This window comes from Lithobates pipiens, unplaced genomic scaffold (genome assembly GCF_037356315.1).
Source record: "Lithobates pipiens isolate NorthernLeopardFrog02 unplaced genomic scaffold, aLitPip1_a1.2 Scaffold_1, whole genome shotgun sequence".
Lineage (NCBI taxonomy): Eukaryota > Metazoa > Chordata > Amphibia > Anura > Ranidae > Lithobates > Lithobates pipiens.
Window position 1 is genome coordinate 20436284 of NW_027507685.1, and position 22550 is coordinate 20458833.

The 22550-nt window shown below is 43.4% G+C and overlaps 1 protein-coding gene across 1 annotated transcript; it reads right to left on the reverse strand.

The window, feature by feature from the left end:
- Window positions 1-783: 783 nt before the first annotated feature.
- Window positions 784-21326, reverse strand: UBE2A (ubiquitin conjugating enzyme E2 A). Its single transcript, XM_077483321.1, has 6 exons — window positions 20797-21326; window positions 20638-20718; window positions 9054-9079; window positions 3080-3169; window positions 2177-2265; window positions 784-2083 (listed from the first exon to the last, which is right to left on the reverse strand). Exons 1-6 carry the CDS (start codon window positions 20838-20840, stop codon window positions 1955-1957), a joined length of 459 nt encoding a protein of 152 aa, XP_077339447.1. The 5' UTR covers window positions 20841-21326; the 3' UTR covers window positions 784-1954.
- Window positions 21327-22550: the final 1224 nt, after the last annotated feature.

Consider the following 22550-nt stretch of genomic DNA (forward strand, 5'->3'; position numbering starts at 1 on the left):
CGCACACATTGGCTTACCTGGTAATGAAATCCAGCTAAAAGCTCTTTTAGAATAGTTTTGTTTGTATTCCCATTGGGGAGATTTTACCTTGCTTCTGTTCCCAGTCACTAGTTCCAACAGAAAATTGAGGCAAATCTTTTCAAAAGACAGGTATGAAAAACCGACAAAGGTTTTTCTCAGTCATGAATTGCACTTTACAAAAAGTATGGCGAAAAGCTCTTCTGACCATACTTTTCTGGGTCACCTCTGCAATCCTGTGAGCCAGATTTAGCTGACAGTAGGCTAAAGTCCACTGTTGGCTGATGTCATGATGGTGTTCTAGGCTCTTCAGGAGCCCGATAATGTTGCAATCCATTCAGATGCCTGACCAGCAGCTGTCTCAGCCTCTTAGCGCAATGCTGGAGACTGAGCCAGCCACTCCCACCCCCCCCTCCACAGCCCAGTGATCACTGGAGGGGCAGAACAGAGAGCCGGTGACAGACAGTCAAAGCTCTCTATTCAACGAAGACCAATAACTGAGTGATCAGCAGTCCTGAAATCGCTCAATTCTCAGTCTTACTACCAGCGGGGGACTGATGCTGCAGCCACCTAGCTAAGTATATATAGTTTGCATTTTAATTTCCCGCACATCTGCTTTAAGACTGGGAACACATTTTCTTGATGCATTTTTCCACTGAAATCAAAGCATGGTCTAGCATGGTCTAGCATGGAGTGCACTTGGCCCCTCTTGGACTACACTATCTGACACCTCATTTTTCTAAGGCATAAGGTTGTGCAAAGATGGATCAGTTATTTTCTTTTTATTTACAAGTTTAGATGATGTACAGCTTTACATGGGTTACTTGTACAAAAGTAAGCAGTGTCAGTGTAAGCTATGCAGATGGAACCAAACTGAACTTAAAGGAGGCTTGAAGAAGAAGAAAAAAAAAAAAAAAAAAAAAAAAGCACACAATTCAGATATTATGTTTATACAGAGAAGTCAGTTAAATTTAAAGTAAAACTTTTTTTTTTTTTTTTTTTTTTTTAGATTAGCTTAATGATTGGCTGAAATAAAATGTGTCCCATAATTCAGGTGAAACTTTCAGTACAATAAAAAGATAACATTTTTCCTTGCCATCAACATACCATAGTAAACTTGAGCAGAACCATCTTTCTCACAGAGTTTTTTGGTCTGGTAAATGCATCAAAACCCATCAGCTTTTTATTTTAGCATGTACCCCCTTGGGACGTTTCACCTGCTCTTCCTGTCCCAGAAAAGACCACAGAAATTCTCCCTATAGGGAGAGGGACAGGAATGTGTCTCTTTTATACATTTTCCACACATCTCCTGTTGTAACAACACACTCAATTTTTGTATTCCACCCTCCCTCTTCCAGCATCAAGAATCATCGGTGCAGAAAGTAAGAGTGAATATTGCCACCCAACAGACAGCAATACAAATCAGAGAGATTCTTGCCATTTCCAATGCTATTCAAGACCAAAAGTGGAATTTTCACTTTATATCTGAACATTTTTTTGTCAACCTAACCTGCCAAAAACATCCTATAAAACAAATCAAAATAAAACCTAAAACATTTTCTATGCCGAGCACCAGCATTGCTAACTTGATGTCCTTGAATGTTGGTATGGATACAGCCCGTCTATCCATTGCTCTTCAAGTAGACTGCAAATGACTCTCATACCCTACAAACAGTGAACAATCGTGGACCAGAAGGAATAAAAAGGAAAAACATTTTGCAAGTAACCCACGTATAGTACATTTGATTTTAACACAAATGCTTTCAGGTGTCCAAAAGGTGGGGGCAAGCATCAGCTGGGGGCCAAGGAAGGTGGTGACAGCACAACAGCCATTTGAGGTTGATGTAAATGTAAAGGTTCTAGCAAGAGGAAGATCACCCAAACACTTGATATATATATTTTCCGCATGGTCAGTGTTCATATACAAGGGCAAGGGTCAACAGTCACGCCAGCTTTGTTCCACTATTGCAGAAACTCTTTTCTCATATTCTCGCTTGTTTTCCTGGTACAGCTGTGCTGCCTGGCTGTTCGCTGGACTGTTTGGATTTGGTTCATCCAGCAAGGACTGGAAGCAGAAGAGAAAATATCTGAAGCTGCATACTGTACATTAAAGGACAAGACTGTAAAATCAACAAAAACTAGCTTCAACTGAACCTACCTGTATAGAGGTTAAAATAGAAGAAACATCATAAGTTGGACTCCAACGATTCTGAAGAATGTCCAAACATATACTGCCATCAGCATACACTAAAATACAAAAAGAGAAAAGGGTTTGAGATTAAAAAAAAAAAAAAAATATCGTAAGGAAAAAATAAAATGCAATTGATTTTGGACAGACACATGGCCAACATAAGTATAAAATGCCAGTAATTATCCAGACACATATACAAATAAGATGGAAGGAGAGGCAGGTAGAACGTTCTTAAAATGACCAGCATATATGGCCAGCATATAATGTATTACAGTTCTGTCTGAAAAAAAAAAAAAATGTAATAAAAAAAAAAAAAAAAAAAACACCTTAATCTGGGTCGGATATTTACCAGATTCAACCTTTAATAGTATATACACAGTATATCTCTTCTGTCATTCTCAGAGTGGATTAGAGCTTTTGCTCCCTAACCATATAGTTGGTTAATTATTTTTTTACCACTGCATAAATATCTAAGAATAAATTGCCTTTTTTTTTTTTAAACTTTACACTTTAAAATTATACACCACACTAAGGTTATTATCCGATCAAAACAATAAATCGGCTTACTTATAGATTATGAAAATAATCATTTGTTGCAGCCCTAATACTAGTTTTTATTTGGACATTACATGCACTGGCAATAAAGACACATTGTGACATTGACCCAAATGGGCTCAGTTTTCTTTTGACAGATTTTCACAAACTATGGTTTTGGGCATTTATGGGACAGCGTCACAATAAAGGAGTGTACAACTGTAAGATGCCAGACACAAAAACCATGTGATCGTGATGGAAATAAAGATATGGCTAGAATACATGACGAGCCGGTCACAGTACAACTGAACAGCTGAAAATGACATCTTTACTTACCATTGGGGTGAAACATTTTAGATACAAAACGAACTGTAGGTGGTTTATTAGGATATTCTTCTGTAAATTCTATTGTGAGTTTAAATGTTCCTAAGAATGAAGAAAGCAAAAACAAAAAACATTAAATACTTCTCCAATGCTTAGGTTTACAAACGTCATAAAAAGTGCTGCTATATTTTTTAGATCAGAGCTTTGCCCAAGCTACAGAGCTCATAAAACCCAAGATAATGAGTCTAACAGAGCTAAGCAAGGAGCAAAGTATCAACTGCAGGCATGTAGCACTTTGTAAAGCAATAAAACATCTAATGTATACACACACACACACACACACACACACACACACACACACACACACACACACACGCGATGACCCAGGAACAAACCAGAATAAGTGGATTTCCTTTCCTGAACCATGTAGAAAAAGGAGCTTTGTAGGTCCTGGTTTTCAGTACAAGACTAAGAGGGTGCAGGCAGCTGCTCAGGTACGATTTAAGGTTGAACCAAAAGGGACATGGATTTCCAGGTCAGGACTCGCTCACTGGAGAGAATAGCTCTCACTTCTCATTTGGCTTTGTCCTACTATAGCCAAATGGAAAACAAACCAACCTTTTGGGTTTAGATACATACAAACCATCAGCGAGTGTGTACATACTTGGCTTTGCCTAAGGCAGAGCGTTAATGAATACAGCGGATATTAAACCAGCATAAGATGGCGTGTGAATGGTTGCTATGAGTACTGCATTATACTTGGCACACAGCTCACCGACATGTTTTCCCTGAATAAATCTGCTGAAGCTATGTCTGAAGATTTCTAATATGGCTGAGGTAGAATGGCCTATAACATACCATAATTGAGAAATGAGAATATTTTAAGTTGACTGGCAACATAAAAAGCAGTAAATGAAGAAACACTAATCTTACATCCAATTTCAGCCACAATCCGTGTGTCGTGGGTACAATGCACAGACTATGACCATTTACCTCCAGCCTCAGGTTCATACAAAAAAAAAAAAAAAAAAAAAAAAAAAAGGGGAAGGACCTTCTGTTATGGGGCTGGAAATACACCTCTAATACAGAAGGTGTGACATAGCGAGAAGGGATCTCCAGCAAGCTCGGTCAATGAGACATTTCATGGCCTATCCCAGCCCTGGGGGGATGGGGTTCTGCCTGTGCAAATTAAAAAGAAAATATAAAACAGTACCCTAAAAGCCCCCCTTGATTTAGGTATAGTGTATACAACCATGCTTCATGTTACACCCTAAGGGCCCTTCCACAGTCAAAAAGACCAGACTGGATCCTCAAGTCTCCTCTATGAAATGGGGAGCATCAGATGAGTCAATTGACACCCACCTACATCTGATCCCGTCTGCTAAAAACAGAGGGGGGAACTGATCCCCATCCATCAGTCTGGCGGATTGGGTGTGAACGGACAGGTGCTGCATTTACATCTGACCACCCACAGAGGAAAGCAGGCTGTGTCTGCTCTGCATAAGCGGAATTTATCTGCCTGCTCAGTGGGTGGAATCCAAACCCCCCCCCCATGTGCAAGGGGCATAAGGCAGCTATGGGACTACCAGCATGGGGATGGACACAACACCTGTGTATCCCAATGCCAGAAAAACACAGGCCTGTACAGGGCACAGATCAAATCGCTGTGTGAATGAAGGCCTAAATATATGTGTACGCATGAAGCATGGTTTAAAATGTGGACTTTAGTTGAATAGTTTTGATGAGGGAAAACACACACGCACACACACACACACACGTGAATTTGTGTGCAATCCATCAATATGTTGGACACATGTGGTTCTGTGTAATCTCTCATTAAAACTTATCAGAAGGGAAGACATCATGAATGGATCATGGAACTGGGTCATATAGCCAAAGAGGGAACTGATCCTGGACCACTGGCAGCCGATAAGCATTTAAGATGAAAGAAACTGGAGGAAAAAATTACAACTTATGCCGGCCATACACGGTTCGAATTTCGAAAGAATTTTTGTTTGAATTTCGCACCATTAGTGGGCTGCAGCAACAGCCGATTTTCGTGCGGAATTTAAATTTGAGGAATCGGACATGTTGGAAATTTTTTGAAAAACAAACGATTTTCTAATCAATGATGGGAGAATCGTGCGAGAAACGCAATAAGAAAAGAAAATGTACGGAGAGAAAAGAAGATTCCCAGCCAAGAAAATTCTTTTCTGTAGCAACATGAGGTGAAATTGAAGGCTTGGTCGGCCGAATTTCGAAAATCAATGGTGGCATCATCGGATCACAAAAAAAACCACATTTTCTGATTTTGAAAAGAAAATTCATTCGAAATTCGACCATGTATGGCCTGCATTAAAGGGGTTGTATAGGTTGATTGTTATTAAAAAAGATAAACATGTTGTTATACTTCCCTCCATTGTGCAGGTCATTTTCCACAGAGTGGCCCCGTTCCTGCTGTGCTGGGGTCCCACGGCGGCCGTCTCGGCTGCTCCCCGCTAAAGCTAACCCCCCTCTGGGAAGCCCTTTCCCGAGGGGGTTAGCTTGCGGGCACACTCCCGTGTCATACAGTTGGCATCTGTAGATGCCAAGTGTATGACTCAGTCCCACCCCCTGGCGGCCACGTCACTGGATGTCACGTCACTTGGTGGCATGAGCATTTGGTCGTTATCCCGTCTTTCATATTTGCTGTAGTTCTTATAGCAGCAGAAATAAACAGGTTAGGTAGGTTTGCGTTAACTACAGCTCCTTCACTCATCTGCCACGCTATTCAGTATCAGGAGCCGATGAAATACTAGATATGTCCAGGTATACAAAAGCACTCAGCAGGGTGGTTCATGGCTTTCTGTGAGCTATATAACCCAAGGTTTTGTAGCCTACATAGAATTTATTTCCACTCTACCACCTTAATGAAGCAGCAGACAACATGGACAAAGCACAGATTCACATTACGCTAAACAATAGAAAAATAACTCAATGTGCATTTACTTAGAAGACAGGACACTTTACATTTGAGGAAATATAACAGCAACGCTTCGCAAAAAAATAAAAATAAAATAAAATCAGATTTGGCCTGAATGTGACAGACACAGGATAAAGCGACAGCATTCTTGGGGAATTCTAGAACTCAAATCACTTTACAAGGTAGGTTATATTATCCCCAACAGCTATAAACTAGAAGGAAGAAACTAAGCTATGGTTAGAAGTCAATATGCAGACCTCCCAAGTGAACAATACAAATTGAAGGTTACTATAGCAATACAAAAAGGAAGCACTGCCTCACTGGAAAGAACAAAAACCAAATCAGGGAAGTGGAAACATTGATTTCAATTTTCAGCGCTTACCATAAATCAAGTGTTGGCTGAAATCATCATGAACTGGCAAACAGCCATGGTACATCATAAGAAACGCAGAAAGCCCAAGATGCAGAAAAATGCCATTTATGCCTCTTTAAAATAAGGTAAAACATTGCTAATTACACAAACCACTTAGCTCTAACAGATTGTCGTCATAACCACACCTTGTGAAACAAAGGCTTCGATATGTACTGCCCTTAAACCATACAACACAGAAGTCCAGATCCTCCTCTTCTGGGGTCTCTTCGGTGCTCCTGGCCTCTCCCTCCTGCAGCTTGCTATGTGGGCACCCGAACCGAGCCACAGCTCCCGGGGTCCATCCAGAAACAAAGCGGTGTCTCTCCTCATTGGCTGGCAGTCAGCCAATGGCGCTGTGCTGCTGTCTCAGCCATAGAGGAGGGGAGCTCCGGGCAGCCGAGACACTCCAACATCACTGGATCTAGATGGGGCTCAGGTAAGTATTAGGGGGGCTGAGAAGGGCTGCGGCACACAGAAGGCTTTATCTTAAAGAGGAATTAAACCTCCCTCTATTGTTTGTACCTATAGGTACACTAAATATCTCCTAAACTTGCAGTTTAGGAGATGTTTACTGTATGCGCCACTGATATCATCTGTGCAAGCACTCTGAAGGAACAGCGACCTGTGCCGTTTCTTCAGAAGCCTGTGCTGTGATTGGCAGCTCCCATGCGGGAGTGACGTCAAGTGGCTCTGGCCAGTCACACAGCAGGAGTCCAAATACCCAGAAGGAGGATGGGCGAAGATGGAGGTGAAATTCAGCGATGACGGGGGCTTCATTTGCAGGGAAGTTTCACATAATGTGTTTGTATGCATGTATGCTGTACGGTATTTGCGCAGCAATTTTTCGAACACTTTTTTTTTTTCTGGAAAAACAGTAAAGTTAGCCCAATTTTTTTGTATAATGTTAACGATGAAGATACGCCGAGTAAACAGATACCCAACATGTCACGCTTCAAAATTGCAGGCGCTCGTGGAATGGCGCCAAACTTTGGTATTTAAAAATCCCCACATCTCACCTCTAGGCTGGGAAGCCAAAAAAAAAAAAAAAAAATGGATCACGTCTTCCCAGCCGAGGCGATGCCATTATTTGAATGCAGAGGCAGGGCGTGACGTCATAACATCGCACCCAGCCTCCGATCAGAGATAGAAATCTCTATGATCACCATCCGGGGGCCGGCGGATCCTGTGTCCGACTCACCGATGGAAGCAGCGAGTTGGTAGAAGCACCGGGGGAGGTGGACGTCGCCTCCCACAAGAACGATCAAGCGGTGGAACTGCAACTATGATCGTTCTTATGGTGCAGGGAATCGCCGGCTGAAAATGCCGATATCTAAATGATGTCTGTAGCCTCAGGCAACATTCAGATATACCTCTGGAAAGTCAAGGACGTCCCAGGAGGTACCTTGGGTGCCAAGTGGTTAATGCATTAAAGTGTTACTACAACAGTAAACAACTGTACAACAGTAAAATCTGTCTGTATATGCAGAATAGCATGCTTGTTGTACTCACTGTGGAACTTTAGGGGTTAATCCTCTGCATTGTGTAAAAAGGCTTTTATCCTGTATGCAGAGATCCTCCCTCTCCTGTAATGTCTACATTTGAAAGAACAGACAAGGTAGCCAACCTTAACCTGCACATGCTCAGTTACGTTTTTTATGCTGGACAGAACATTTCCCGTTTCAGTTGAGTTTTTTTTTTTTTTTTTTTTTGTGAACTGAGCATGTCATTTGCACAGTCATTGGTGAGGGGTCACTGATACAGAGGAAGTTTTGTCAGAGGACAGTGAAATCTCCATGAATACTGGGAAACGTTGGCACCCTGTATATTAACACGGGACCGCGATATAGGCGAATGATTTGTTTTTATATTGCTGGGTTTAGTGACACTAAGATAAACAAACAATCTTCAGCCTTTACAATCAAGCCGACTGAGGGCAAAATGCATCTAAGAGACCTGAAGCCATCTTAACCTTCATGTACACTACTAGAAAGTAAAAGTAAAAGAAAGTCCCAATTTTTTTTTGTAAGCCCATAGATCAGTCATTGGATTTAAAAAAAAAAAAAAAAAAAAAAAAAAAAGTGTGTGTGTGTATATATATATATATATATATATATATATATATATATATGTGTGTGTGTGTGTGTGTGTGTGTGTGTGTGTGTGTGTGTGTGTGTGTGTGTGTGTGTGTGTGTGTGTGTGTGTATGTGTGTGTGTATGTGTGTGTGTATATATATATATATATATATATATATATATATATATATATATATATATATATATATATATATATATATATATATATATATATATATATATATATATATATATATATATATATATATATATAACACACACACACACACACACACACACACACTTTCTCCTCCCCCCCCCCCCCCCCCAAAAAGAATTACAGGGAGCTTATTTTTCAACCAAGTTAAAAAATTTAGTGCTTTCCAATTCATTTTGCAATTTCCAAACTCTATTCAATAAGCAACCACATGAAAAAACTGTGAAACGCTTAAAAGCACGACACACCAGAAAACCATGCTCATGCAAAACCTCACATCAAAAAACACATTCTACACAATAAAGCCCGAGTGATTACTCACCATCTTCAAATGGCGTTCCCTCTGGCCTATGGGGAAAAGAAAAAAAATATATAAAGCTCACAATACTTTTCTATAATAATTCTCTTAAATACAGATAATTGAGCTAGGAAACCATCATGTTTGAGCTAGTAGCTCTCAGGAATATTAGTAGAAATAGGATTAAGTCACACTCCCCCAGTCTCTTTTCCTAGACTTATCTATGCATTACATTTGTTAAAATGTCTGTCCTAGAAGTAAATTGGTACTATAAAGAGAACTGCCTTACATTTTACATACAAAGGTTAGCAACTGACAAAAGAGGGGAGAGGAAATGTATCCAACGTGAAAAATGTGCAAACATATTTGCCATTAGACCAGTTCTACCAAATAAAAATAAAAAGTGAATAAATGGAAAACTGAAATGGCTAGCTGTATGGAAACTGGAATGATTATGCATATCGGGAAGTAAAAAGGATGTTGTTAGAACTGATGTGCATATCTGCTCTATGTCGGTGCCTCAGACCACATTAAAAGCTACAGGACCTGCATGCCAGCCAGGTAACTAGCATTTCCAGAATAAGAGGTAAACAGTTGCAGCCTCAATATTTTCCAAGTACAGGAGAAAAGTGCAGAGGGTAGGGCAATAAGCGGTATGTGCAGGAGATACATGTAAAGAGCATTGCTTCTCATCTGAATGGTCCTCACTTGCTTCAAAGTCCAGACACAAGTGGAGGGCAGCACATATTTGAACAGCACTCACTGTGTAACCATACTACCGCTTTATTAATGAAGCCCCTCTGTTTACATGTTCAAATGAGGGTACTTCCTGAATAAAGTTCTATGTCGCCTTCTATCTGCTAGCAGCCTGCAGTAAGCGTGAGTTTACATCTCCTGCATTACATTGTAATGACCGGAAATTATCCAAAAAACGACCAGTAGAAGTCTAGGAGGGACTACTGTACCAGCAGAGTCAGGGCTGGACAGAATTTCAGCCAGGAAGAAGTCAAAGACATTTTTCAGAGGGACAGATGTATTCCTGGAGGCAATTACAACATAACTAAAAAGGCAAAACTTTTTACCCCCCCTTTTTAAGTTTTGTATAGCATGGGGCGGGATTAGACGCCCTGTCAGTTTTTATTGCTTTCGGTGTCCCCTTTAGGGAGATTCATCACGTTTACCATATCATTGAAAGTAAAAGAAAATCCCAAATTTTAGGATGTCACTAGAAAAAGTAAAAGAGGCGACACTAGTTCTGCTAACCTGATGGACCCCAAGAGATTTCTTTACTTTGCAGGGATTTCCTCTCACTTCCGGTTTTGGCTATGGGACAGGAAACAAAGGTAAACCTCCCCAAGGGGACAAAAGATGGCAATAAAATTGGTTAGAATACTTATCTTGGCCACTAAAATGGAAAAAAAAAAAAAAAAAAAAAAAAAAAAAAAAGGTTCACGTGCTAAATAGGCCTAAAAGCTCTTCTCCTGAATGCGACTTTGGTGGAGGGATTTTTTTGCCTTTAAATTACTGCATATTTCTATAGTGTGCATTGACACATAAGCAAACATGGAGGGGAGTTTATAGGCAGAGAAAAAATAAGTTCAAACACCTATAAAAGCAGCATTTTTAAGATCAAGTGTGCATGAGGCCATAATTTGATTTTCACAGTGGGTGGCTTGACGAATATAGCAGAGTGTATATTATTCAGCTCCAAAACAAGACTGAAATAAATAAGCTTAACAACAAATAAATCACCAGGACCAGATGGCTTACACCCAAGAATCCTCAGAGAACTCAGTCAGGTTATAGCCAGACCATTGTTCCTGATCTTTGTGGACAGCATACTGACAGGAATTGTACCAGCTGATTGGAGAAAAGCCAATGTGGTACCAATATTTAAAAAAGGGTAGAGACAATTCCTGGAAACTACAGGCCAGTCAGCCCAACATCAATAGTAGGTAAATTATTGGAGGGGATAAGGGACTATAGCCAAAAACGTACTGGAGGAAAAAGTATCAGTAGCAATCAGCATGGGTTTACGAAGGGTCGTTCCTGCCAGACCAATCCGCTAACATTCTACAAGGAAGTGAGCTGCCATCTAGCTAGGGGGAGGCCTGTGGATGTGGTATATCTGGATTTTGCAGAAGTATTCAATACAGTTCCCCATAAATGCTTAATCTACAAGCTGAGGTCTGCAGGCATGGACCCATAAGGTTTGTTCTTGGATAGAAAACTAGTTGCAGGGGTATGTCCAAAGGGTGGTGATAAATAAAATACTCAATCTGGTCTGGAGTGGCAAGTGGAGTACTCCAAGGCTCTGTCTTGGGACCAATTCTGTTTAATTTATTCATAAATGATATAGAGGATGGGATAAATAGCTTAATCTCAGTTTTTGTGGACGACACAAAAATAAGCAGGGCATCAACTTCACATCAGGATATAGAAATTTTACAGAAAGACCTGAAGAAAATAATGAGGTGGGCAACTACATGGTAAATGAGGTTTAATGGGGAGAAATTTTAAGTAATGCACATGGGAGCAAAAAAAAAAAAAAAAAAAAAAAAAAAAAAAAAAAGGGGGATGGAGAAAGATCTGGGGGTCCTAGCAGATGACAGACTGCGCAACATGTAATGTCAAGCTGCAACTACCAAAGTCGGCAGATTTTTAGCATGCATAAAAAAAGGGGGATATACTCCAGATATAAAACGATAATCCTGCCACTTTATAAAACTCTGGTCGGGCCACATCTGGAGCAATACATCCAGTTCTGGTCATCAGTCCTCAGAAAGGATGTGCTGGAGCAAGTCCAAAGGAGGGTAACAAAATAAGGGGATTGGAGGGCCTCAAATTACAAGGTACGACTACAAAGCACTATATTTTTTTCTTGCTGGAAAAAAACTACTCTTGAGAGTGGACATTATAGCAATTTAAAAATACCTCAATGGTATTCAGTCTCAAGGGGTGTAAGAGGCACTGGGCCATACTGGAGAAGCAGTTTACCCTTAAAACGACGCAGGGGTTTTTTCACTGTCGGGGCAATAAGGATGTGGTGGAACTCTCTTCCTCAATTGGTGGTGGCAGCGGGGAGTATGGATATTTTTAAAAGACTCTTAGATGTGCATCTTGAATGCAAACATACAAGGATATAGGAAATAATTATAGACACATACACAGGTTGAACTGGATGGACCACTTTTTTTTTTTTTTTTCAATCTTACCTACTATGTAGTTTTAGGTGATGTAAACATTACAATTATGAAGTCATTTAACTTTATATTACTAAGCAATATGTCACCAATAGTGGATATCAAAAGGCGATTGTGGCTTCTTTATTTTCTTCCAAAATCTCCTGCACACATTTGGATCAGTAAAATCTGGGTACACCCTGTATGCAAATAAATGATCCAAAACATAAAAAGGTACTCTATAGTATCTGCTATTAGGAGCATATCCCCTTGGAGTTCCAGGGCTTAGTCTGATGCCAAGGACAGCTTATAACATGCTGAATTTCAGCTATAGGCAAATAAAGCCTGAAAGCATGGCAAAACATGCAAATGCTGCTCAGTTCTGTATTATCACCAACCATAGCTTTACATTTGCATGCATGTCCGTCACATGCTAGCTCATTTAGATCATCCATTGAACACCTGTGTCAGTGAATATGAGAAAAAAAAAATATGCTCAATATCTAGACTTCTAATCAACTGAATGGTGATGATATAAAACATAATTGATGTCTTTTAAATCAAGTTTTCTGAATCGTAGCCATGCTGGAGTTATATATATTTAAAAAAAAAAAAAAAAAGTTCATCTCACAAGCAGCCTTTCTGGGCAGCTGCACCATGGCTCACAAGTCCAGATGTTTTGTACTACTCTTTAAAATTGAAAAACCCCTGTGAATGAAGTCCTGAAAAATATTACATGTTGTAAAGAAAGACCTTTTAAGGCTTCGTGTACACGGGATGTTGTTTAACCTTTCCTGAACGATCTAACTTGACAGCTAGAAACCGACGTCCAACCATTTAGCCGCATTTAAATGCCGTGTTTAGCTGCGTTTGCATCTAGAAGTGTTTAACCACTTGCTTACTAGCTTACTATTTTTATCATTTTTTTTCCCACAAATAGAGCTTTCTTTTGGTGGTATTTAATTACAGATGGGAGTTTTATTTTTTGTTAAACAAAAAAGATGCAAAAAAAAAAAAAAAAAAAAACACGTTTAATAGTTTGTTATAAAATTTTGCAAACAGGTAATTTTTCTCCTTCATTGAAATGCGCTGATGAGGTGGCACAGTTAAGGTGGCACCGATGGGTGGCACTGCTAGATGACACTGATGGGCACGGATATGTGGCATATGAGGTGCAGCACTGTTGAGGCAGATTGTGGACATTGATAGGTGGCACGTTTCCGATAATTAGGTGGCACGTTTCCTATAATTAGGTGGCACTGGCAGGGGGCAGGTGGGCATGGATGATCTGGCCATGATCAGGACTGAAGTCCCTCTCATGGCCGCCGGTGACCGGGACTGAAAACTTGTCTTGCATACAAATGGTACACAATTGTCGGCCAAACAGACAGTGATGTACTAGACATACTATGAGCCGATAAAGAGGAAGTTCAATTGTCAGGCGCCACCCTTTGGGCTCCTTCTGCTAATTTTGTGTTAGAGGTCCGGAGAGTGTTGATTTGCGCTTTTCAGTTCGTTTCTGAACGGCCGTTAGTCAACCAGACAAGTTTCAGAATCGGAGGAGATAAATAACACGTTATTATTGGCCTTGGTGTTATTGCTTTGACCCAATTCCAGGAAGCGGAGGATTTCTTGGACCAAAAATTGGTTGCTTTATGAAATCATGACCAATTGGGTCATAGGCATTTGCTGCGGGAGCTCCAGGAGAATAATCCAGATGATTTTTAGAACTATCTACAGATGATGGACCCCGGCTTTCACCAATTTTGGCATTGTTGACCCCCTATATTAAAAAGCAGGGCACATGCATGAGGCTTTTATTTTTTGGCTGAATAAGGATTTGATATGGTATATTTTTGGATGCATAGAATGCACGTTTTGGTAAAGTCCTATTGGCAGATAGCAGGTCTGTTTTTTTAATGCACAATAATAATAATAATAAAAAAAAAAAAAAAGTTGGAGAACACTTGGCTATGTGTTTTACTTCAAAATGACAGTTTGGGAGTAGGTAGTTACATTTAAAAACACAAACACATACATATACACACACACACAATGTAAAATTAACAAGGAACACCAAGATCTTACTACAGGATAACCGTGTTCTGGTAACTTGCAAAAAAAAAAAAAAAAAAAAACCCACCACACAAATACCACAAGCATAATAATATTCTTGATATCACTAGAAAATAAAAGCCTTTTTAAAATATGTTTGGCAGAACTCCATCAGTATCACCAGCAAAGCATCTTCATTATTATCCCATTAAAGAGGAGAATGTGCTCTGCATTTTAACATTTCATAATTTGCACGTCGCAAATGTTAATTCTTCATTACGAACGCTAGTTTACAATACCGACCGCTTCTGGCATGCCCTTGCTTCCGAGCATGCGTGTTTGTACTTTGGACTTTTATCTGATGGACTTGTGTACACACGATCGGAAAATCTGACAGACATTTGACCGTGAAAAATGTTAAAGCCTGCCATCCAACACTTGTCTATGAAAAATTCGACAATTGTCCGATGGAGCTTACAAACGGTCGAAATTTTCCACCAACAGCCTGTCATCACACAATTCCCATTGGAAAATCCAATCGTCGTAGAAAGGCTTTACAGGCATTTACTAGGGGTGCACCGAATGGGTTTTTTTGGTGCCGAAACCAATACCGAAAATGAAAAATACACTAGGCCGAAAACGACCGATACCAAAATGTATTTAAAAAAAAAATATTTTGACACAGGAGACGGTCAGAGACTGGGGACATGATACAAGAGATCAATGCAGCCTCACCAGCGCGCGTCCCCCCCCAGTGCAGCCAGCGCGCGTTCCACAACCCCCGTCCAATCCTGGGACTGGTGATCTGTCTATCAAAGTTTCCCCGGACAAGGGGGAGGGGCTGTACGTGACAGTGCACAGCGGGGAACACACAGCTATCTAAATGAAAGCTGTGATGTTTTTGGCGCTCTACTCAACCAGGCGGCGGAGGCGGCTCTCCTGCACTATAGGACACCACCATGATGGGCTGCACCAGGGACCCCATTTTGGCCATTTTTCTCTTTCAGCAAATTGCCAAAAGTGTCATTTTCGGACGATATTTCAGTGCATCCCTAGCATTTGCCATTTCAAAATCCTCTGAACATCCATCCTGAATGCCCATTTACCAGCAGCGGTGCACGAGGCCTAAAGGTTTAACCGTTTGTGCTAACCAGACATGTCTAGGCTTACACCAGGGCTCAAAATTTCCACTCATGAGCTACTAACCAGGCCTGAAGGGTTACTCACCACCAGTTGCCCCAACCCCTACCCTACCCCTCTTTGCGCCACTAAACACGCCCTCAAATTCTCATGAAATGACACTTAAAAATATTTTATGCAGAAGTTACAAAAATTAAGAACTTTATTTGTGCCCAACAATGCAGCCTCACTTGTGCCGGAGAAGAAGAAGAGGATTGTCAGCCAGATTATCAGAGAGCATCACTGTAACAGCTTTCATTTGAATGGCTGTGTGTTCCTGCCGCTCGCCGTCACATACAACCGTGTCCTGGCCTGGGTACTTTGATATACGTAACACTTACCGGCATTGGACGGGTGACCTGTCTATCAAAGTACCTGGGCCAGGAGGCAGGGGTGTATGCGACGGCAGAAACACACGGCAATGCAAATGAAAGCCGTTACATCGATGTTCCCCACTTTCCGATAATCCAGCTGCCCGTTCTCCTCTCTCTTCCCCTCAGCAATCACTGGAAGAACTCCTCCCATTCAACCCTGCCTGCCGTACTTCCCCTCTACCCCCACGCTTGAGGGCTGGCTTACACCAAGGTCTGATATTTAGCCCAGGCCATGCAAGGTTATGAATAAAATAAAATTATATTTGCCACTTTGTCTGAACCCAACACTTCATCTTGCATGTCCAAGCATTAGGGCATCAATTTTTTATAGATAAACAAAATACACTATATAAACCCCCCCCCCCCCTTTTTTTTTTTTTTTAAATAAGTGAGCACATTCTCTGTTCTCAGCTGCATCAAAGTTGGGGGGGGGGGGAGCAGCAGCACACCCAGCTTCCCAGTGAATGGCTGTGCAGCGGGGGCATGCCAGGACAGGTCTGATCATTGGATGGGATCACACAGAGTTCCCAGCATAACTAGGGAACTGACCACAATATGTTCTACTTAGTGTGGTCTGTTTTTTAATAGGAAAGAGGAGGAACTGACAAGAACCAGGGATTTCACATAAAGGAAGCAATACAAAGAACAGGACACTTTCTCATACAAGTACATGGTACAGCAGACATATCAGGAATATGAAGTTTTGGGGTAACACTTTTAAAAAGGGAGAAGTCCAGCCTGAGCTTTTTAGGCCGGGCTTCTCCAAAGGGTCACAGGAGTGCAATTTGTTTTGCACTCCTGTGACCCATTTTCAGCAGAGAGCGGTCTGAAGTCTGCTCTCCGCTGATGTCACTGTCATCAGTCAAGGCAGCGCGTCATTCCCGACTTCCCAAGTCTTGATCCGACAGCTGCCTTGATTGATGGCAGTCTCTGCAAGCCGCTGAGATGGCCTCTCCCCACAGCTGATCGCCCCAATGAGCGTGGAGAAGCAGACCAGGAGCGATGCTGACTTACAGCATCGCTCTGCAAGGAGTGAAAACCGAGTTGATGGAGGGGTAGGGTTCCTATATTGGAACCTGGTGAACTCTGACATGGCCCAGTGATGGCTCTTACCTGAATAAGAAAATTGGGGGGGCTGTCTCATATCTTTACCTGGTGTCCTTATCTGAAGGACATGGGGGGTCCCTTATGTGTACCTAGTTATCCCTGACACAGCTCTCATGTGAATAGGACGTGGGGGGGTGCCCCACATTTGTACCCAATGACCCCCTCGATATGGCATTGTGACAGCTCTTACCCAATCATCATCAGGTGGAGGGGAATCCCATACTTGTACCTGATGAACCTGGATCCAGAGATGGCTATCTCACCCAGGTAGGATGATGGAGAGGTCCCAGATTTGTACCCGATGATGACCCCCCCCCCCCCCAGTATGACCATCTTAAAGTGGAAGTCCATGCAAAATCTAAAATCCCTGCCTCTATAAACACTAGGGAGCAAACACTAACCTCTATCCCTGTAAAGGGAAAAAAAAAAAAAAAAAACACAAGTATACATACCTTTTTGGAAGCCAATCTGACCCACTCCGCCAGATCCCACACTGAGCTGTCAGCCGTGGCTTCTCTGTGTAGTCAGGTGCAGAGGAGACGGAGAACAACGGAAGACCCATAGCAACTATGGGTGACGTCATTTCCCATACGTTTCACAGCCATTGTCATCCCGTGTCCTCTGCAGAGCTTCCGGCGCTGGAGATTGGTATGTATATTTTTTTTAACACAGGGATAGAGAGGTTAGTGTTAGATCCCTGGAATCTATAGATGCATATTAGATTTTTCATGGACTTCCACTGTAACTGAATATTACGATTGTGGGGAGGGGGGGTCACAACAGATCTTTAACCCACTGACATCTTACCCTGACAATTCCAGTGATGGCTCTCTTACCCAAATAAAATGGGAAGGAGGGAGGTTTCATATCTTTAACTGGTGGGCCCAGATCGAGACATGGCCCTCTTATCCGAGTCTGATGGGGGTTCCATATTGTACCCGAGGACCCCTGACTAAGACATAGCTCATTGATTGCTTTATCTGGTGACCTCTTACCCAAATATGAAGTAGAGGGGCAGTCCCCCATTTGTACAGATGACAATGAAGGGTAGAGGGGTCCATACTTGTACCTCATGAACCCTGGCATGGCCTGGTGATGGCTCTCCAACCTAAACAGGATAATGGAGTGGAGTCCCAGATCTTTACCTGGTGACCTCTTACCGGAATAAGATGGGGGTCCCCTATTTGTACCTGATGACCCCTGACATGGCCTTCTTACCCAAATATGATGAGGGTGTCCGATATTTGTACCTTGCCGACACCTTACCCTGACAAATCCAGTGATGGCTCTTTTACCCAAATAAGAAGGTAGGTTTCATATTTGTAACTGGTGCCCCCGGACCGAGACCCAATGATAGCTCTTACCAGTCTGATGGGGGGTCCCATATTGTACCTGAGGACCCCTGACCAGGACATGGCTCATTCACCGCTTTATTTGGTGACCTCTGGCCACCAGAGATGGCTCTTACCTGAATATAATGTAGAGAGGAGGAGGTCCCTTATTTGTACCTACTGACCCCTGATATGGCCCTCTTACCTGAATATGATGATTGGGGGGGGGGGGTCCCATATTTGTAAAATGCTGATCTCTTACCCTGTGATGCCTCTCCTCCTCAAATAGGATGGGGGGGGGGGGGGGGGGAGGGAGGTGCCCTATGTTTACATGGTGACCCCTGACCCAGTGATGGCTTTCATACCTGAATCTGATAGGGGTCCCATATTGTACCCGTTTACCCCTGACGAGGACATGGCTCATTAATGGCTTTATCTGGAGACCTCTTACCATGACATGGCTTGCTTACCAGAATAAGATGTATAGGAGGAGGTCTCCTTTTTTGTACCTGATGACTATGAAGGACAGAGAGGTCCATACTTGTACCTGATAACCCCTGGTATGGCATGGTGATGGCTCCTCTTACTTGAATAGGATAATGGGGTGGCGTTTCATATCTTGACCTGGTGACATCTTCGCCTAACATGGCCCTCTCTCTCTTACCTGAATAAGATCGGGTAGGTATTTGTACCTGATGACCCCTGACATGGCTCCCTTACATGAATATGATATGGGGGAAGGAGGGGGGGGGGGGGGTGGCATTTTTTGTAACCTGCTGAACTCTTACCCTGACAAACCCAGTGTTGGCTCTCTTACCCAAATAAGACAGGAAGAAGGGAGGTTTCATAATTTTAACTGGTGACCCTGGACTGAGACACGGCCCAATGATGGCTCTACTACCAGAGTCTGATGGAGGGAGGATGTTCCCATATTGTAACCGAGGACCCCTGACCTGAATGTGCTCAGTGACAGCTTTATCTAGTGACCTTTTTACCAGGATGTGGCTCTCTTACCGGAATATGGTGTAGAGGAAGGCCCAGTGAGGAGACCCATACCTGATGATAAGGGGGGGGGGGGGGGTCCCCATGTCTTTACCTGGTGGCCTCTTACTGAAAACTGATGGGGGGGGTGGAGTCCCCTATTTGTACCCGATGGCCCTCATACCTACAGATAATGGGGGGGGTCCATATATTTACTTGGTGGCCTCTTACTGGAAACTGGTGGGGGGGGGGGGTGGAGTCCCCTATTTGTACCTGATGACCCTCATACCTAAAGATAGTATATTTACTTGGTGGGCTCTTACTGGAGTCTCCTATTTGTACCTGATGAGCCTCATACCCGAAGATAATGGGGGAGGGGGTCCCATATTTTTACCTGGTGGCCTCTTACTGGAAACTGGTGAGGGGGGGGGTGGAGTCCTTTATTTGTACCTGATGACCCTCATACCTAAAGATAATGGGGGTCCGTTTATTTACTTGGTGGCCTCTTACTGGAAACTGGTGAGGGGGGGGGGGGTGGAGTCCTTTATTTGTACCTGATGACCCTCATACCTAAAGATAATGGGGGTCCGTTTATTTACTTGGTGACCTCTTACTGGAAACTGGTGGGGGGGGGGGGGGGGGGAAGTCCCCTATTTGTACCTGATGAGCCTCATACCTAAAGATACTATATTTACTTGGTGGCCTCTTACTGGAGTCTCCTATTTGTACCTGATGAGCCTCATACCTGAAGATAATGGGTGGGGGGGGGGGGGTCCCATATTTTTACCTGGTGGTCTCTTACTGGAAACTGGGAGGGGGGGTCCCCTCTTTGTACCTGATGACCCTCATACCTAAAGATAATGGGGGGGGGGGTCCATAAATTTACCTGGTGGCCTCTTACTGGAAAATGGTGGGGAGGGGGGGTGGAGTCCCCTATTTGTACCCAATGAGCCTCATACCTGAAGATAATGGGTGGGGGGTCCCATATTTTTACCTGGTGGCCTCTTACTGGAAACTGGTGGGGGGGGGGGGTCCCCATTTGTACCTAATGACCCTCATATCTGAAGATAATGGGTGGTGGTGGGGGTGTGGAGTCCCCTATTGGTACACAGGTGACCCTCATACCTACAGATAATGGGGGGGTCCATATTTTTATCTGGTGGCCTCTTACTGGAAACTGGTGTGGGGGGGCTCTTACAGGTGGGGAACCTGATGGGGGGATCCCCCATTTGTACCTGATGACACCTGACAAGGCGGTGAGGACCCTCATACCTGAATAAGATAATGGGGGGAGGGGTGTCTCATATCTTTCCCTGGTGACTTTTTACCGGAAACTGATGGGAGGGGGTGGGTCCCCCCCGATTTGTACCTATGACATGCCCAGTGACGTCACTCTTACCCGAAGATGACGGCATTCCACACCATGATGTTGTTCTCGGACGGGGCTCCGCTGACTCCGGCGGGGGGATCCTCCTGTAGCCTGTGAGAAGAACACACATCACACGGTCAGCCCCTCGTAAACAAGCCGCCCCCACCCCCCCGGGACTCGGCATCTTACCTCTTAAAGTCCCTCATGAGGCGCCGTCTGGCCGGGGTTGACATTTGTTACCGGAAGCCGGACTGTAGAGACAAAGGAGGGAGGAGAGACAGAGGAGGCCGCGGTCGAATGTCTAGAACGTTCCACACCAGATGTCACGGCGGTCACCCCGGGAAACACCAAGAAAACAGAACGAGCCCGGCGGCGGCGGAACACCAAACAAGCGGCCTCTTCCGGGAGCTCCGACCCTGGCGGAGGGATATGTGATCACAGCGAAAGAAAAACAAGTCCTGCCACTGAGGCTGGGTAACCTCACCTGTTCTCCGGAGAGGGGGGGGGGGTGGGCCGCGTTACCAGCTATAACCTCCCCGTGTTCACACGAGTGGCGGAGAATTCGGCTTTATGTGTGCTGGGAATGTATGGAATATCACACAGCAATAAAGGATTAACATACACGCGGTTCAGTGCCGCTCGTGGGTTGCGACGAACCCCCCTACGCCTGGATTGGTATCGTCTCTCCAGTGTCGTCGGCTAAACAGCTGCTCCACCGAGGTGACGTCAAGGTTTCCACCCCTCGCCGGTGATTGGCAGCCCTGTGGAGCCCCGTTGTTCTATGGGATAGTGCCCGCAGTTCCCTATTCCATAGAAGAGCGGCGTCCTGGGACACTTTGTAGACAGTTCTAGTGTGTCTGGGGTGGAGCCTCATAGACCGGCTGTGGGCGGGGCCGTCATCTCATCCCTGTTCTGGAATTATTGCTGCTGATGATTCACCGATAAAGACGCGTATTGTGTGCTCACCGTGCGGCCAATAGAATGTCAGGAAAAACGTGAACTCACTTTAAATACCCAATCATGTGCGAGAGAAATAAAAAAAAATAGGATTGGTGGATGGAACGAATAAAGCTGTACTGTATTTACTATACAACACACTGCACAATCTGATTGTACAATCTCCTTAACCACTTCAGCCCCGGAAGAATTTACCCCCTTCCTGACCAGAGCGTTTTTTGCAATTCGGCACTGCGTCGCTTTAACTGACAATTGCACGGTCGTGTGATGTACCCAAACAAAATTGACGTCCTTTTTTTCCCCATAAATAGAGCTTTCTTTTGGTGGTATTTGATCACCTCTGCGGTTTTTATTTTTTTGCACTATAAACGAAAAAAGAGCAACAATTTTGAAAAAAACGCAATATTTTTTCATTTTTGCTATAATAAATGTAGCGCCGGCTCCTGCAGAGCACGCACTGTGTGTTTTTCTCTATTTAAAGTGGAGTTTCACTCTAAAGTGGAACTTCCGCTCATCGGAACCCTCCCCCCCTCTGGTGTCACATTTGACACCTTTCAGGGGGAAGGGGGGTGCAGATACCTGTCTAAGACAGGTATTTGCACCCACTTCCGGGCATAGACTCCCATCGGAGTCTATGCTGTTTCCTGTCCCAGCGCACTGTCTGCTGGGACACACACGGGTCCCAGAGACAGCGCAGACCATTGTGCTGTGCGACTCGCGCATGCGCAGTAGGGAACCGGTAAGTGAAGCCGCACCGCTTCACTTCCTGATTCCTTCACCGAGAATGGCAGCGGCAGCTGCCGAGAGCCAAGCAATTGATCGGCCTCGGCTGCCGACATCACTGGACCCCGGGACAGGTGAGTGTCTATTTATTAAAAGTCAGCAGCTGTAGTATTTATAGTTGCTGGCCTTTAATAATTTTTTTGTAGGTGGAATCCCTCTTTAACGTTCCTAGAACCACAGTTTGGTTTTGGGTTTAATTATTC

Excerpts from the sequence above, each read along its gene's own strand:
- UBE2A (XM_077483321.1), bottom strand. The coding sequence starts at position 20,840 with ATGTCAACCCCGGCCAGACGGCGCCTCATGAGGGACTTTAAGAG. Across the intron at positions 20,719-20,796 it reads CTCATGAGGGACTTTAAGAG|GCTACAGGAGGATCCCCCCG; the intron begins GTAAGATGCCGA and ends TTCTTCTCACAG. Across the intron at positions 2,266-3,079 it reads TAAAATGTTTCACCCCAATG|TGTATGCTGATGGCAGTATA; the intron begins GTAAGTAAAGAT and ends TTTGTATTTTAG.